Here is a 15,817-nt window from a genome sequence, read left to right as displayed (position 1 = left end):
TACTTTACCCTGTAGCAGTTTTCTGGGCCCTGTGTAACTGGTAGCCTCTGCCTAACGTGAGCTCAGATTAAAGTGGTGCAGTGGTATAAATCCAGAACGTTGCAAATAGTTGTCAGGCGTTAATGAATGTGATGGACCACAAAGCATTTTTTGCTTTCTTGGAAGTCCGACATCTTTTCTGCAAGCAATAAGAGCAAGCATCTTATGGTTAACATCATATTCACACTGGCTGTATTTATTTCGTTGAATTTGGCAGGTTTGTTTATGAGATTGGAAATAACTGTGATCTCAAGCATCCGTCTGCATGCAGAGGGTTTTCACAGCAGATATTCAGCTTCGGTAAACGGATTTGTGGATTTGCATGGGGTAAAAATGGAGGCAGAAATAAAACTTCTGAAACTGAGCCTCAGTCCAGAAGTGATGGCTTCCCAGCTGCATGCAAATGCTTTCAATATCTCCGCAGTAGAGAACAGGAGTCTGTGTATAAATGGCACACCGTGGATTTGGCATCTTCTAGAAGAATGTGTCGAGAATGCGTGGGAGTACTGCAGCGTTGTCATAGGACTGATTTCCATTGTCTGCTTTCTGTTTGCTGCACTACCGTAAGTTTCAAGTCTTTGGCAGTCCTCAGATTGAAACATGAGTAATCTTGCCTGAAGCCTTTTTCACAAGCTGCCTTTTTTTAAGTTTATCTTGGATATGTTTCTCTATCTGCATAATACAGATATATTATGCCAGAGAAGCATGTTGTTCATGTTTAGAACAATATTTGGTGGTTGACAAATGAGCTTGATGTACTGTTCTGTTGTAGTGACTTGACACTAATCTCTGCCACTTAGAGAAAATGAGAATAAATCACCTCTTCTCCCTTATCTTCCCCACCCTGAGATGTGTGCACACAGCATGCTTGCTGCAGAAACTGGCTCGCTGTGTATGTAAACCACGTGCCATGTCACCAGTGCTGCTGAGCTGGGTCCTGCCAGTGAGATTCAGACTAAGACAAAGTCAGGAACAGCACACGAGTTACTGCTTTGGTAGTGCAAAATCAATTGCTGTTGGGAGAACTGGCACTGGGTTCGGATTTCCAGTGTGAAGGTAGGAGATGGCAAAAGGAAAGTAGGAATGCTGCTTGGAGGGGAAGGTGCCCAAAACAAAATAGGATTGTCCTCATAACAGGAATATAATTTACTGAACTAGTGAAAGGGCGATGGAAATCAAAATGGGAACACTCTCAGTAAGCTGTAGAGCTTTTGAAATATGAGTTGAAAGGAGGCTTTACAGTCAGAGTGTCACATTAGTCAGTATGTGAGTCATCAAGACGTGTCTAATGGGCTGAAATTTGGGATTGCTTCATAGTTCCCATTGTGAATTTGAAGAACGTTTCTTCAATTTGGAGGCTTAAGTGTTGTTGTCAGCTCTCACAGAAGCTTTGTTCGTTCTTAGCCCTTCTGCTAAAAGTTTTTCCTGTTTCAGGATTTCAAAGGCTGGTATTTACAGCTGATGAGTGTGAAGCGACGAAGGCGTAGTTTTGGTGTGCAGGCTGATATTTCACTGCAGAAGACATGCATATAGCACACGCAAGTTCATGCAAGCAGTAATGAAGTTGTGATTTCAGCCTTTTGTTGTGTTGGAGTAAGACATGGTCAGCACTAGTGACACCGAGTTCTCCTTCTGAGCGTTAGTGGGTATTGCTCTGATGGGTCTCTCGTAGTTATGTTGTTATTCTTTCCCTACTCAGACTTTGAACGTTGTGTGTTACAACTTGTCAGACATTTTTTGGCTAACAGTGTGTTCCAATTCTGGAATTTGTGCCAGCCAAATTCACGTCGCCTGTCGGGATGGAAAGGTGGACCAAGCGCTGTCGTTGGGCTTTCTGCTGTGTTGGGTGGCTGGAGATCTCACAAATCTGATAGGCTGCTATTTAACAAATCAACTGCCAATTCAGGTAATCTGTCAATATTTCTACTTTTTGATATATCCTTTTCAGAATGTCTCTTTGAACTCTAGGATACTGTAGTAATACACAGTACAGTAGGCACCAGGGCAGAAAATAGTCTTACATTCTGCTCACTTACTACCCATAAAAAAAAAAAAAGGTCAGAATTTCTCAGATGTGTACTTTGAGACCGTTATGTGTTGCAGGAACCATTTCACTTTTGCAGTTAGCATTATGAGAGACTTGCTGGGATGAAGTGGGGAACTCCCAGTTAATTTTTCTTTCAAAGTAAGTTTGCAGAGCAAACAGGGCTGGATGGAAGTTGTGCTGTTCAGCTTCTGACAGATTAAGCTGCAACTACTCTTAAAATTTCATTTTGCACATTTGATTTTAGGAGAAGTGTTTAATAACAGAAGCACCAGTTCAAAGAAGCTGTTAATCCCTTACAAATCCAGAATTACAGTTTCTTCAATGAAGGGAGGGTTTCTCTGGAGGAAGCAGTTGTTGTCAGTGATAGGTTATTTGTGTCTGAAGCTTTCTTATCTGCTGCTCTTATCTTCAACTCTTCCATTTTCTTACTCTTACACTGCATCGATCTGCTGCTGTCCAACTTGTTGTTCCTCTGAATGCTTTTCTTCCTTCTTTTGGCAGTGGCTTTGTATTTGTTGTGCATGTTATTATTAAGAAGCGTACTTAGTTCTGATGATATTTTGTACTTCTTGTGTACTGAACAAGCAAATGTATCTTCCCTTTCAGACTGTCACTGCCATCTCCTACGTTAACATGGATATCATTTTGATTTCACAGTTTGCCTATTGCAAGCTCAAGAATCAGAAGATGATGAAAGGTGAGGCTTTTTAACAATTAAAACATTTTCCATAACGCAGCTTCTTCACCTTGATGTTTTCTATAGAGTTTAAATAAAGCCTATCTAAAAATGGGGTACACAGATTCCAGCTGGAGTTGTTAGGCCTATTGCTTCCAATTTTCTCAGCCTTTTGTGAAAATTCATTTCTTCTGCCTTTCTCCCCTCCTCTTAACCACATAGTGTCTGTCAATATTTTCTATGTAGTACAGTCAGTCTATATAGGCAAGAAATGAAGCCATTTGCTCCATGGTTTTACTATCTACTTACAGCTATCTAAATATACATACAAGTTGAAATTAAGTGTTATTTTTTGTGTGGTTCAGTTAGTTTCTTCCATGTTGATTAAAACAGGACTTCATTCGCTTACATGATCAAATAGCTTGACATCTTCATGTGTTCTGTTTCAATGCATACAGTTTAAAGGCATTCAAGAGGAATGGAGTTACTCGAGCTGCTTTGTAATCACTGGCAGTAGTTGTAATATTCAGTCTACCAAATGGAATATTGAAATGGAAGGCAGAAAGCTCTGTGCACGTTGCATGCAATCGAAAACAGTGACTCATCAGTCTTAAAAAACCAAAAGAAACCTGTGGTGTAGTGGGGGTAACAAAAAGCTGAAGCAAAGCACATGCCTGCACAGCACACTAAATAGGATAAATCTAATTAATTTAATGTGGTACTGATAATAAACCTGAGGATAGGTCAGTGCTGAAGATACCTCCTTCCTACTGCCTGCTCTTGTAAACAAACATGGGATTTTGTGCATTATAACTGCCCCTGCCTGCTTCAGATCAACTCTGCATAGCTGGCGAGGGAAGAATGGTATTTGTGAATAAAGCAATACAAGAGAGCTCTCAATACCCAGTTTTAGAGCTCTTACCATGGACTGGTTGGTCAGTTTTGTAAGTTGGTCACAATCCGAGCACAGGCTGTGAAACCACTCTAATAATTCCTGTCCCTGTAACACAGGTTGCAGGTCTATAGGGCAGGCTTCTGATGCCACGCAGCCATTTGTTCCACTGGTGACAGTCACCATAGGAGCAGTGCTGTAAAGGAATGCTCCTGCACTGCTCCCTCGGTGCTGCAGTAGACACAGTGTGTGGTGAGCAGGGCTGGGGACAGAGCCCAAGGAGGTGGACTCCTTAGGCTGAAATGAGACCTTTACATGTTTGCATTGTGGGTGAAAAGTAACCTTAACAGCAGGTGTTATTTTCCAGCTCGTTCGTTTGTCATTTTTATCATTCTAGGCAGCAAAAGGCTGAAGAATTTCTGTATAACCTGGATCTTGATGTGCGTAACCCTGTGTATTGTTTTACCCTGCCAGCTGTTAATCAGAAAGCAAGACCAGAGTTCAGCAATGGAAAGAAGTAATGTAAGTGCTTACCTGCTTCCATTCCAAGAAATGAAGCTAGCAAACTCGCGTGTCTTGAAAGCATTGTGTGCTCTGAGCTTTCAAGAAATTTGGGTGATGTTTTTAACAATGCTTGAGAGGCCATAAATGTGGCACTGTGTGGATCTCTAACTACACACCCTACGTTCCAAAATAAATAAGCTGCAAAATAGCTTCTTCTAGCAGCTCCCTGTATTTCGGGCTCATTCTGTCCCTTGGGTTATTAGGATGTGCTGCTTTGTGAAATGACACGCACACGTGTGGTCTTTCTGCCTGTGTTGGGTACTGCAGACCATCCATGTAGAGACTGTGTAGTGAAAAGTGCAATCAATAAAAAGTGGAAAATTACAATTGCACCTGCTGCTGCTGCTGTCACTTTACCAGCAAAGTTCACAGGCTGTTCTAGCGATTTGATGGCCTTCGTATTAATGCCAGTAAAATAATTGTAATCCAGCAACATTGCCCAGCAGGGAAGCAGCTTATTTTCAAAATACAGTTAGAATGAGAAAACTAACAATTTAGTGGCCCTAGCTACGGTTTCTAGTTTTGGCTTGAATTGTTGTGCCCAGGCTTTTTTAGCAGAAGAAGTGGATTGATACGAGTGTTGTATCCCGAAGCCTGGTGCCGATTTTGATCTCAGTCTCAGCCATGACGCAGCACTGTGCATTGATGTGAGATAAAGATTAAACACTTTCTCTTCCTTTTTGGTCATTTGAAGAGCTGCCCTGAGCTGCTTTGAAAGTTCTGTCCAAAAAAACAGCCGGGGGGCTCTCAGTTTAAGTCTCTGAAATGCTTGAGAACATTCTTGCCAAAATATATGTCCTTTATTTTTCAGAACTCTCCTGATATGATTGAAATGTCAGGCTTCGTTTGTGGCTATATATCTTGTGTGTTTTACTTGGGAAGTAGATTTCCTCAGCTGTATAAAAATGTAAGTCTGTTTTTGGCTGAGTATACTTGTATATTTTACCAAATGCTCTCCGTTGCTTGAGATTTGGCCTCAAAGCGTGTGACAATCTAAAACATTAAAGAAGGGTTTTCTTTTCCCTTTCAAAAGAGAGGATGGTGAGAATTTTAGGAAAATGATGGCCTTTAATCAGTAGAAGGGTATTGATTGAGCAGGAAAGAGGAAGGCTTACAGTTGGCTTTATGAGATACATAAGCAGAAATGTGCTTTGTGTGATTGTTTTCGTGAGCAACTGATACCTCCCTTATTTTTTTCCCCAAACGATTCTACTTTAAGTAACCAACTGCAGGATCAAAAATTAAAATTATAGGAAAAGTAGTTTAAAGCTTTAGCCCCTCTTTTTTTCCTTCAAAGATATCATTACTGACTCTTTTAACGTGCCAATATAAAAAAATTAGAGGCTATAGAAGAAAAAATCCTGCATGTTTTCCATCCTTAGTTGGTTATAAGAAGGCTTAATTCATTTCCAAGCTTATTCCTGTTCCCCTTTCCTTACCTTTTCCATTCCAGCTGGAATACAACAACGTTTTCGAAGGGCTCTACTGTGCACACTGATAAAGCAACAGATTTCCTACGAACTAAATATCATTTGGAAGCAGATTATCCTTGCTGCTTTGCACCTACATAAAAACTACGTTAAGCAGAACTGCTTTTCAGAGCTGTAACAATTTCAGTTGCTTTCAGTGGTGTGTGCTGAAAATACTGAGCTGTGAGGGTTCAGGAAAAGATGGAGAGGAGTGACTGAAAAAATCTTTCAGTGTGTGATAGTAGAAAGTGCCAGAGTTATCTAGAAATGTTTACTATGATGCATCTTAAAACGTGTTTTCTGTATAAACTTCTTTGTCTTTAGTTTCAGAGAAAGTCAACAGAAGGCACCTCTTACCTGCTGTTTGCATTGGCCATGCTGGGAAACTGCACGTATGGCCTCAGCCTTGTCCTAAAGATGCCTGCTGCTGAATCTGTCCGGGCCCTCTACTTTTTACACCATCTTCCGTGGCTCCTCGGGAGCTTTGGAGTTTTGCTCCTGGATGTTTTTGTATCCTTTTCCTATTAGAGCTCGAGTTTGTCAGGTTGGACTTGTCCGTACTTACTGATGATATTAAGTTCGTATGAAATGTATACAGGAAAGCTGCATTGCAGGGGTTAAGTTCTGTCTTTCAGCATCTTTGCTCTTAGCTCTATTAACTTCAGGTATGAAATGGGATAGAATGAAGAGTAATTTCAAGACTGTGCTGTGCTAAAGGACGTTGTGTTAATCTGTGCCATGTTCAAGGGACGTTCTTCACCAGATTGACTTGGAGCAGTTCAAGAAGTTAGGATTCCCAGGCATTGAGGTTGTTTTTTCTGATTAAAGTAATTTCATAAGCCACTCCAATTAGCCTAATGATGGGACAGCAACCCTTTGGGGGGACTCTGAAGTCATACTGTTGTTCAGAACAGCCATCTGTGCTTTTTGCATCTACAGCCACGATGGTTTAAGTGGGCAGTTTAGTAAAAACATTTGCATTGTGGGAACACAATGCTTGTGTGACTAAATGGTGGTTAGCAGCCTGTTTTGAGATAACTTTTTAGTTTTCTCTGTAGAGACAATACAGTCTGTAGGGGTTCAGAGCTGCTTATTAGCCCAGATGGCTGCTCTGCGTGCTCAGACCTTTTGTTCCATACATGAAGTAGTTACTTTTTCTCCCTCCCCACCCCCAGATGGAAGCATAAAACTGCCTGTGTTTATTTAAAAATAAATAAATAAGTAATAGAATTTGATCTGGACAACCCTTGCAGTACATTATGTGCATATTTGGAGATGCTTTTCTGTGATGCACTCTGAAAAGAAACTTTTATGTGGGCCACAAACCTCCCCCATCTCTGAGCCCAGCCCCAGAACTGCAGTGCCAATGTGCACATGACATTCATTTCTCAGTTCTGTCTTGATTGGAGGCTAAATCCAATCTTGCTAATAGTCTTCCAGTTCAGATTGTATTGAAAGCAGATGCTTCCAAATCAGGTTGAGGAGCTTATAGAAATCTGGTCATGTATATAGTGTTAGTTCAAAATGTATGAAGTATTTGTAATCAAGAGAAAACGAGCAGACCTCCAGCTTTGAGAACCCCCTGAGGTATGGAAGTAAATGCTTTTTAAAGAAGAGAGCTTTGTTACTGTCTCTTGCCAAACAAGAAAATCAAAATTCCAACAAAATGCTGTGTCGTGTTGGACCAGAAAAGAAAGACCAGGGATGCTTGGCTTTTGGGAAGCAGAGGGATTAAGTGAAAAGGTTGTAATTTCTACAAGAGAGGTGTTTCATAATTGACTATTTGTGCAGCAGTCTCTGTTTTGAGAAGTAGTTCCTGACACTGTCCAACTCTAGTGGGGTTTATTCCTCACCATGTGCAGAGTTTCATTAGGAGGAGAGCAAGGCCTCATTTCTCAAGGTCCAAGGAAGGATTAAGGGTTCACTTACTCTGTGTCTGCTGCAGTGTTCTTTCTTCTGCTTCCACCTGACGTGGCCAGGTTGAGTATTTTTAGGAACAAATGGACTCCTGATGGCAGCAGGAGCAGCGTTAGCACAGGATTACACTGGGCTTGTTTCAGCTTGCTTAACAGGATAACGTGGTCATCCTTTTTCCTCGGCATCCCAACTTAGATTTGTTGAGTTGCACAATAAGCCAGTTATTTTCAGTGAATAATGCAAGTGTCCAATTGTTTGTAAAGTATGAATTGTCCTCTTTTTTTTTTTTTTTAATTTCAAAAGGAGTTTCATAACATGAGGAATTTGAATTATAAATCAGACGTGGTTTCCTGTTCCAGTGATTGTCTTCTTCCCACTGCTGCTTTGTACTGGAAGCTGATTGGAGTTTCTCAAGAGGCCACGAAGCCCAGGGTGTAAATATGTGCTTATTAATGGGTGCCTTGTCTGTAAGAGACACGGGGTGCAGAGGTGCCTTTCCTGGGGTCTGTGCTGGACCTTATCAGAGCTCTTTATGTGCGTGAGTGTTTAATGGTTCCTTTGTATGCAAAGACTGAGTTCGACGTATCCTAACATCACAGAATGGCTGAAAAGGACCACAGTGATCATCTAGTTTCAACACTCTGCTATGTGCAGGGTCTCCAACCACCAGACCAGGCTGCCCTTTGGAACTCGGTGCTGCCTGCTGCTGAAAGCAGCGGACTGAGTTTAGTGCGAGATTTTGGAAAACTTGGTCCTTTTCTCTAAGTATCCTCTTTCACCCTATGTCCTCCTTCCTTTTACCAACAGAACCAAACAACTCTGCTTTGTACTTAGATTCAGGTGAAGCCTTTCACCACGTTTTTTGCGTTTGTTTGTTTGTTTGACAGCATCCTATTGTCAGAGAACCGTGTTCAAATCCTCCGTACCTTCTTCTTTTCATTAAGTGTAGCCAGGTTGTTACTAAATAGCCCAAGTATATTCAGCCAGAGCCAGGCTGCTGTGCACAGACTGTTATCTTGCACCTTTTGTGAATTGCAGGGCAGCCACTTGGAATCCATTATATACTTCTACAAAACATCACACTTGGTAATTTAATTACACAGTGCATAGAATGTAAGTCTGACCTCAGCAAGACTTTCCCAGCCAAACATACTTCTCTGCACTCGTGTGGTTTGTCTCAATGCTGTGAGGTTATTTGAGTTGTCATTCAGTTGTCTTTAGGTTTTGTGAGGCAGATTTGACACCGTAGCCCAGTGGCCATCGTCACCATCACTCTGAGGAGTCCGTTTGGTTGTCTCCTCCACTTGGTGCTGTCTGCATGCTTAGCCCGTATAGTTTCCCCCAGGAAGTCAAAGACTTGAGCAATAACTGTTTTTTCCATGTTAAGCTGTCTTATAAACCCAGCAATTTTATTTTAAAAATATGAGCAGATGAGTGCATATGCTAAAAAAGAAAAGCCTTATTCTGGAAATACTCTTTTGTGAATTCCACATGGTTGGTTTGTAACTTATCTTCCTTGAAAGCTCTGTTGCCAGCTTGGTGGCTAACAGTGATAGTATTTCAGTCCAGACTTGTCCCAGCCTACCATCTGTTTTCAGCAATTTGATCCCCTGTTCACCACATCCTTTCTTACCCCTGCAGCTATTAAGTCTTGGGGAGATGCTGTGCTGTGAGTACAATAAGGCCTACTTGAAAAAAGAAAGGAAGAAGAGAAGAAAAAGAAAGAAGCAGGAAGTTTAAGCAGCAGCTATGTATGTTATAAAGCTAATTTGCTAAGCTTAAGAAGATGATTCCCCAAATAATACTACAGAAGGACTTAAAAAGAGTGCTGATCTGCTGTCTATGAAGGAAATCCTGTCTAATCTTTAGCTGGGGGGCCAGAGAGGTGGGATGCAGGAAAGCTTTGGAAAAAGTAGGACAATTACTAGGGCTTTGTCTGTGATGTAGACAACTTCCCCTCTTCCCAGGCCTCTCTGAAGGCAATTTCCCTTAACCAAAAAAAAACAAAACAAAACCCACCATCACTTATGGAAAGACATAGCTGGGTAGGTTTGTGTTCTATCTTTATCTCACAAATGGTATCTCTATTAGAAAACAAAGGGTTTTGTGTCAACGTTGGTGCTTAACTATCTGGCCAAAGGAGTGAGACCTCTTGTCCTTTCCAGGTGCACGTACCCATTTATCTAAAGGTTGAGTTGCTGAAAGCCAGAAGTGTTGTTTCAGAGCTGGAGCTATCAAGAAAAAGGCCAAGTGCATGCTTGTTAATTCTTAGTAGATCAGTAGTGTTTCCAGTGGTCTGTTTTACAATAGAAATAAACACGTCTAATTGCACAATTCTGTGTTGAAAACAGCATTAAATATTGAGTCCTAGCGTTGTCAGGCTGTCAGTGCCTCTAAATCCCAAATGAGGTGGAACTCTGTGGGAAATGAGATTCATAGAATCATCATAGAATGGCCTGGGTTGCAAAGGAGCACAGTGCTCATCTGGTTCCAACCCCCTGCTGTGTGCAGGGTCTCCAACCAGCAGCCCAGGCTGCCCAGAGCCACATCCAGCCTGGCCTCGAACGCCTTCAGGGATGGGGCATCCACAGCCTCCTTGGGCACGGTGAGCATCTTGTTTTCTGATCAGGCCCTGCTGACCTGCTGCTTACCAGCTTCCCTTCCTTCCCAGCATCCAGAAGTGGGGTCCCCTGCCCACCCTGCTGTAGGAGCACAGGGCAATGGGGGGCATTGCTCCTCTTCCACTTCTAATTAGTCTCATACTTAGGACCCATGAAAGCAAGAGATGCTAAAGGATTTCTTCACTTGTATTTGAGACACCAAACCAAGGGGATCTGGAATTTTGATTGATTTTTTTTTTTTTTTTCCCCTGTATCTTCCTGTTTTTAGTATTGATAAAATGACTTAACTTTTTGCCATAGAGCATTGAAAATGAGTATTAAGAAAGATATGGAGAAGTTCGTCTGCTAATGTAGAACCTTCCACAGTTAGGATTAGATAAATGAGTAATACTCCACAATATGTGAATAAGTTCTAAGCTTTCCTCTGCAGACTCTGGTATGCTGAGTCTGTGCCAGCACTAAATGGAGGGCTGCTCTTCTGCACAGCTTACTTCATCTTTGATTGGAAGCAAGTGCTGCCTCTGTATCCTGGTTAATTACTTCCTTACCCCAAAATAACAGGTGACTGTGCAGTTCGTTCTGTATGGTCAGCACAAGGAGAGATCACATGCCTTGGTGGCACTGGAAGTGGAGCCACTGCTTGTGGGTGAGGAGGATGCATAGTGCTGTGCTCACGCCTGGGGACTTCGATGGGTCAGACTGCAGGAGCTTTGCAACCACACTTATTTTTGGTATTCATTTATTTGTCATTAATTTGTCACTGCTTGTTTAATGTTTTCATCTTCACATCATTCGCAAATATTTGTTCTGTTGCTTCAGAAGTGTATTAAGTCTTTGTTTTCCTGAATGTTTGCCTTTCTCACTGTTTCTCCCTGTGATGGGAATCGCAGCAGTGGGTGCTTTGGGAGTATTTATTTGACACGATGATGCCAAGCATATCACAAGGTGACGATTTTCATCTAAAAATATACATCTTGATAACAGTAATATGGCTGTTTTAAAACTGTGGATGATGAATTTAGTCCTGTGCCTTGAACTCAGCGTGGAGTTCTGTACTGCTCAGTCTGCTCACATTGTATGGAAGAAAACTGGCCTTTAATTAAGAACCATCGGTGCAGAGGATCCATTGCTGATGTAAAAGCAGAATTGTGGTGTGAGTTCTTGAGATCACAGAATCCCAGAATGGCCTGGGTTGCAAAGGCCCACGGTGCTCATCCAGTTCCAACCCCCTGCTGTGTGCAGGTCACCAACCAGCAGCCCAGGCTCAGTTTAAAACCATTCCCCCTTGTTCTGTCACTATCCAACTGATACTTGGGTCCCCATGAGTATCACTCTGCATTTTATTGTTTTAATTAAAACTCTATATACCAATGCCTTTGCCTTCTGTGGAATATAATTACTGCACGTTGTCATACGCTGCAGATGATGGTTTCCTAGGACTTGCATTTCTTTACTGCTGGGTTGGGTAAATACTACAGAGGGGAAAAACAACACCACAACATAAGGAGACTGTAACTTGTCATTGCTTATTGAGCACGAGGAATTTTGTCAGTGCTGTGTTGTGTTTAATGAAATCCTTAATAAGATTCCAGAGAATAAATTCAAGTTAATATTTCATTGAATGTGTATGTGGTGATTCACGCTTCAGAAAATAAGTTTATGACCAAAAAGACTGTTTTTTCAAAGTCAATATGAGTTGGCACGCTGTTAGGCTCACCATGAAACTCATTCCCTTTGAAGAACAAGATGGGGCCTGGCTGTGTTTGGAGGGGTGGGGGTAACATCAGCCCTGCTGGGGGTATGGAAAAGCAAACTGATTTGTAACTTCTGTTCCAGGAGTGATCATAGAATGGCCTGGGTTGAAAAGGACCACAATGCTCGTCCAGTTCCAACCCCCTGCTGTGTGCAGGTCACCAACCAGCAGCCCAGGCTGCCCAGAGCCACATGCAGCCTGGCCTTGAATGCCTGCAGGGATGGGGCATCCACAGCCTCCTTGGGCAACCTGTTCCAGTGCCTCACCACCCTCTGAGTGAAAAACTTCCTCCTAATATCCAGCCTAAACCTCCCCTGTCTCAGTTTAAAACCATTCCCCCTTGTCCTGTCGCTATCCATGATGCACGTGAGTGGCTGCACTCTGGGACTTCAGAAGCAGCCCTGTGAATGCTTGTACTGCTGCAGTGCTTTGCTGCTCTGCACAGCGTGGCCTCACTGAGGCCGTGTGAGATCCAGCCCCGTGGCACTGCTTACTTTATTGCTGTGTGTGCTGTGAGGGAATGTGTTTTTGCTGCTTTCTTAAGCAAGCAGAGGGTATTAGAAGTTAACCTTTTCAGTACATAAATTAAAATGCAATTTGTCTCACTTGCAGATTTATATGCTGTGCGCATGAGATTATCAAACTCCTGCCTGGCTGCTGATTGAAACCATGACTTGTTACTTTCTAATGCAGTTAGAATTTGGTCTTAGATTATTTCTTCAAAGATTATTTCCCCTTCTGTTGCTCCATGTAATCCTATTTTGGGTTGCCTTTTTATCCCTATTTCATCCTGCTGTTTATTGAAACAGCCAAATACGGGATATATGAAGTTAATAAGATTTAAGAATTCCAATGGAAAACAATTTAACTTTCTAAATGCACAGCAGCAGTTGTTGATTTATGATAGTTTGTATGTATAATATTTCATATATAGGTTAAGTGAGTATTTGGGGGGAAAAGATTATTTCCTATAACAAATTTGCTGTTGGGTGTTTTTGGGAGGGTGGGGGTAGTGCCATCCTTTCTGCTGGATGTGGGGATGTGAACTAAATTCTGTGCAGCAGTAAGTTAGACATGTAATAACCACTCATGTCATCACCCAGCAGATACATCCCACTGTCACTGCTGCTTCCTGTTGCCTCTGAAGATGTAAGGTTTCTTTGTCATCACTTTGCTCAGCCCTTTTTCCCAGATCCAGCCTCCCCATGTCGGAAGGGGAGGTGAGAGCTGTGCCAGCACAAAGCAGAGACCAAAAGGCAGCTCCTCACCGCCTCTGTTAGGCAGGAAAGTACTGCACTTCCACCATAGCTATTTGTTGAAAAGCAAAGTGTCTTAATCTTCTTGCTTTATACTACTAATTCTTCCCCCCGCGCTGCATGTAATCCAGGATTAATGGCATTGTTGCCTAATTTTATTTTTGTAGCTATCATGGAAATCTCATTAACTAAAGGAAACATCTAACGTGTCTTGAGGGTTTCATTTTTAAACAGAGCCATCCAGTAACTTACCTAATAGAGCTCTGCAGGCCGCAAGAGGTTCTTCAAGTGCAGAGTTACTCGTGGCCATTACAGGATGGGTTTCACTTGTTTCAGTAAAAATAAATGAACTTAATTTGCCCCTCTATCCTGTGAAGGAAGGGGTAAGTCTGCATTTTTTCTAAATTCACATTTGTATTCTGGCTGACAGATAAATGTATTATTAGTCCTAGGGAAATTAGTTTGGTTCACCTAATGGAAAGCACGTAGGTGCAGTTGGCTGCTCTGTGGTCGCGTTACTTCCCTACTAACTGGCCTTCAAGCTCTGCAGCACATCGAGGAAGCAACAAAAAATGGTCCCTCAGGGTTTCTAGTACAATGCCTCAGCAGCATCAATGTTTTCCCTGGTTTCTCAATGGCAGGAAGCTGGGAAATTAACGTTTTGCACATGGAAGAACCCAGTTCTGTGGTTTAGGAGTTTGGGGCTCCTGGTTCTGCTTGCCCACAGGCAGCACGGAGTATCCATGCTCTGCTGCTGTGCTTTTTAAAGAAACTTTAATGGTGGCGGGGGCAGCTCGTGAATATTAACTTCTGTAGTACCTCAGTGTCCATCTGTGCCATCGCTTGCTAAATGCAGCTGGAAATACACAGTGTGCAGGCAGGGCATTGATTCATATCATGACAAGGGGGGCTGCCATAGCGTGCTCCGAATGGCTTTAAATGATAGCTGCGGAGGAATTAAGACCAGTTTAATCCGACTAAATAATGCTCCTAATGATGAACCATTAAAATCTAGTTGACTTTCAGATTCTAGCAATTGTATCAGACAAGGTGATTATACTAAACATCAGTAATGATAATCATTAGAATAGATTAAAGTATTGACTGAGCCATAGGAAGCGCTGCCTGGCGCCGGCACTGGGGCTCTTTGCTTTCACAGCAGCATCCTCGCATCCCAGCTGCATTATGCAATTTTGTGGGGTTTGCTGATGGACCTCAGATCTGCTGCTCCTGCCTGGAGCCCAAGCAGTTCTTTGCCCAAAGCACATCTTCCAGGTCCAAAACACATCCAGATGCATCCACCGTGGATGCCCAGTGAATTGGCTGTAACACCGGAGCCTGAGGTCAAAGCATTCCCCATGCCCAGGGGAGACAAACAGACAAAAAGGGATAATGCAGGCTTGCTTGAGGAGAAATTGTGAGCCTTCCAACTGTTTTCTTTGGGGCAAATGGCCACGGCCATGCTGCACTGCTGCTGGGACCGAGCTGCCCTGCCCTGCAGTGCTGCTGCACTCTGAGCTCTGCTCCACATTGATTCGTGCCCTGGCTCACACTATTGTACAAGCCTGTAAATATAGGGAGAAGATAGGCATTTTATGATGTCTGACTTTCCCACCGTATTTTTTCGTTAAGTAAGCTGTAATGGAAATATTGGGCTTTCATTTCTTGCTTGCTTCTTTTCCAACAATTGTCAGTAAATCAAAGTTGCAAAAAGCCATCTCCTCCTCTGCAATGTCAGGCTAACGGCAGCCTAGTGGTCACTTACTTTTGGAAATGATATCGCCCTATTTCGAGGCACTCAGCAGACTTTAGTGCTGATGTATTGACCCTTGCAGCTCTCAGAAGAAGGAAATATTTGAGGACAGCATTTCCAGCAGAGAAATGCCCATATTTCAAAATGAGGACTGCAAGTTGTAGTTAAGCCAATTGGCTGAGATACAAATGTGCCAAGCTTAGAAATAAAGCGAGTATTTCTTCCCCTGTTTTTCCAGCATCTCTGTGTGCCTCTTCCCACGGTTTCCTGGAGCACCAACCCCACAGCTTCTCTCCTCCTGACCCTTTTGCTGCCCACCCCGGGCAGCAGGGCCGGGTGTGCTTTACACCGCAGGGTTGTGCATGGATGTTGTCACAGCTGATACGGAGTCACAAAGGCTGATAAAGACCTCTCAGATTCCCCAAGTCCCACCCTAACGTATCCCACACTGCCCAGTGATCCATGTTGCTAACTGATTTAATTAACTTCTTTTTTCTTTTACCATTCCTGCTGGCTCTGGGCGAATGTATTGAGTCGGTGGTGGCTGAGCACATTTACGAGCATCCATTTGGAGTCGAGTGCTGCGATGCAGCTTCCCCCTCAGCGCACTCCTTGGGCTGTGAGCTTGCGAACACTCAAGCAAGGAACATTTCAGAACTTTTTCTGCAGTTCCCTGCTCTCTTTTTGCAGCAGGACGGCTCCGGGGTGCTGCAGCCCCGCGGCCGGGAGGTGCCGTGCCCGCATCCAGCTCAGCATCGCGCAGCACCGCGGGGCAGGGGGGGCTGCGGTGCTCCTGGGGGGCCGCGGCCGGCAGCGGGTTGTCTCGGGAT

General features: G+C 43.0%; 1 protein-coding gene across 1 annotated transcript; it reads left to right on the top strand.

Annotated features, from left to right (window-relative positions):
• Positions 1-259: 259 nt before the first annotated feature.
• On the top strand, positions 260-11,842 carry LOC100545800 (lysosomal amino acid transporter 1 homolog). Its single transcript, XM_085232981.1, has 8 exons — positions 260-339; positions 464-602; positions 1,816-1,945; positions 2,693-2,783; positions 4,052-4,176; positions 5,030-5,125; positions 6,012-6,197; positions 10,787-11,842. Exons 4-8 carry the CDS (start codon positions 2,720-2,722, stop codon positions 10,886-10,888), a joined length of 573 nt encoding a protein of 190 aa, XP_085089107.1. The 5' UTR covers positions 260-339; positions 464-602; positions 1,816-1,945; positions 2,693-2,719; the 3' UTR covers positions 10,889-11,842.
• The last annotated feature ends 3,975 nt before the right edge of the window (positions 11,843-15,817 follow it).

The sequence above is a fragment of the Meleagris gallopavo genome, chromosome 11 (genome assembly GCF_905368555.1).
Source record: "Meleagris gallopavo chromosome 11, MGAL_WU_HG_1.1, whole genome shotgun sequence".
Classification (NCBI taxonomy): domain Eukaryota; kingdom Metazoa; phylum Chordata; class Aves; order Galliformes; family Phasianidae; genus Meleagris; species Meleagris gallopavo.
Note: the sequence above shows the minus strand (reverse complement) of the source record. Positions and strands in the feature narration are given on the sequence as shown.

Coding starts and splice junctions, on each gene's coding strand:
- LOC100545800 (XM_085232981.1), top strand. CDS start 2,720: ATGGATATCATTTTGATTTCACAGTTTGCCTATTGCAAGCTCAAGAAT. Junction 4,177..5,029: donor CAGCAATGGAAAGAAGTAAT/GTAAGTGCTTAC, acceptor TTTATTTTTCAG/AACTCTCCTGATATGATTGA. Junction 6,198..10,786: donor TTTTGCTCCTGGATGTTTTT/GTATCCTTTTCC, acceptor CCAAAATAACAG/GTGACTGTGCAGTTCGTTCT.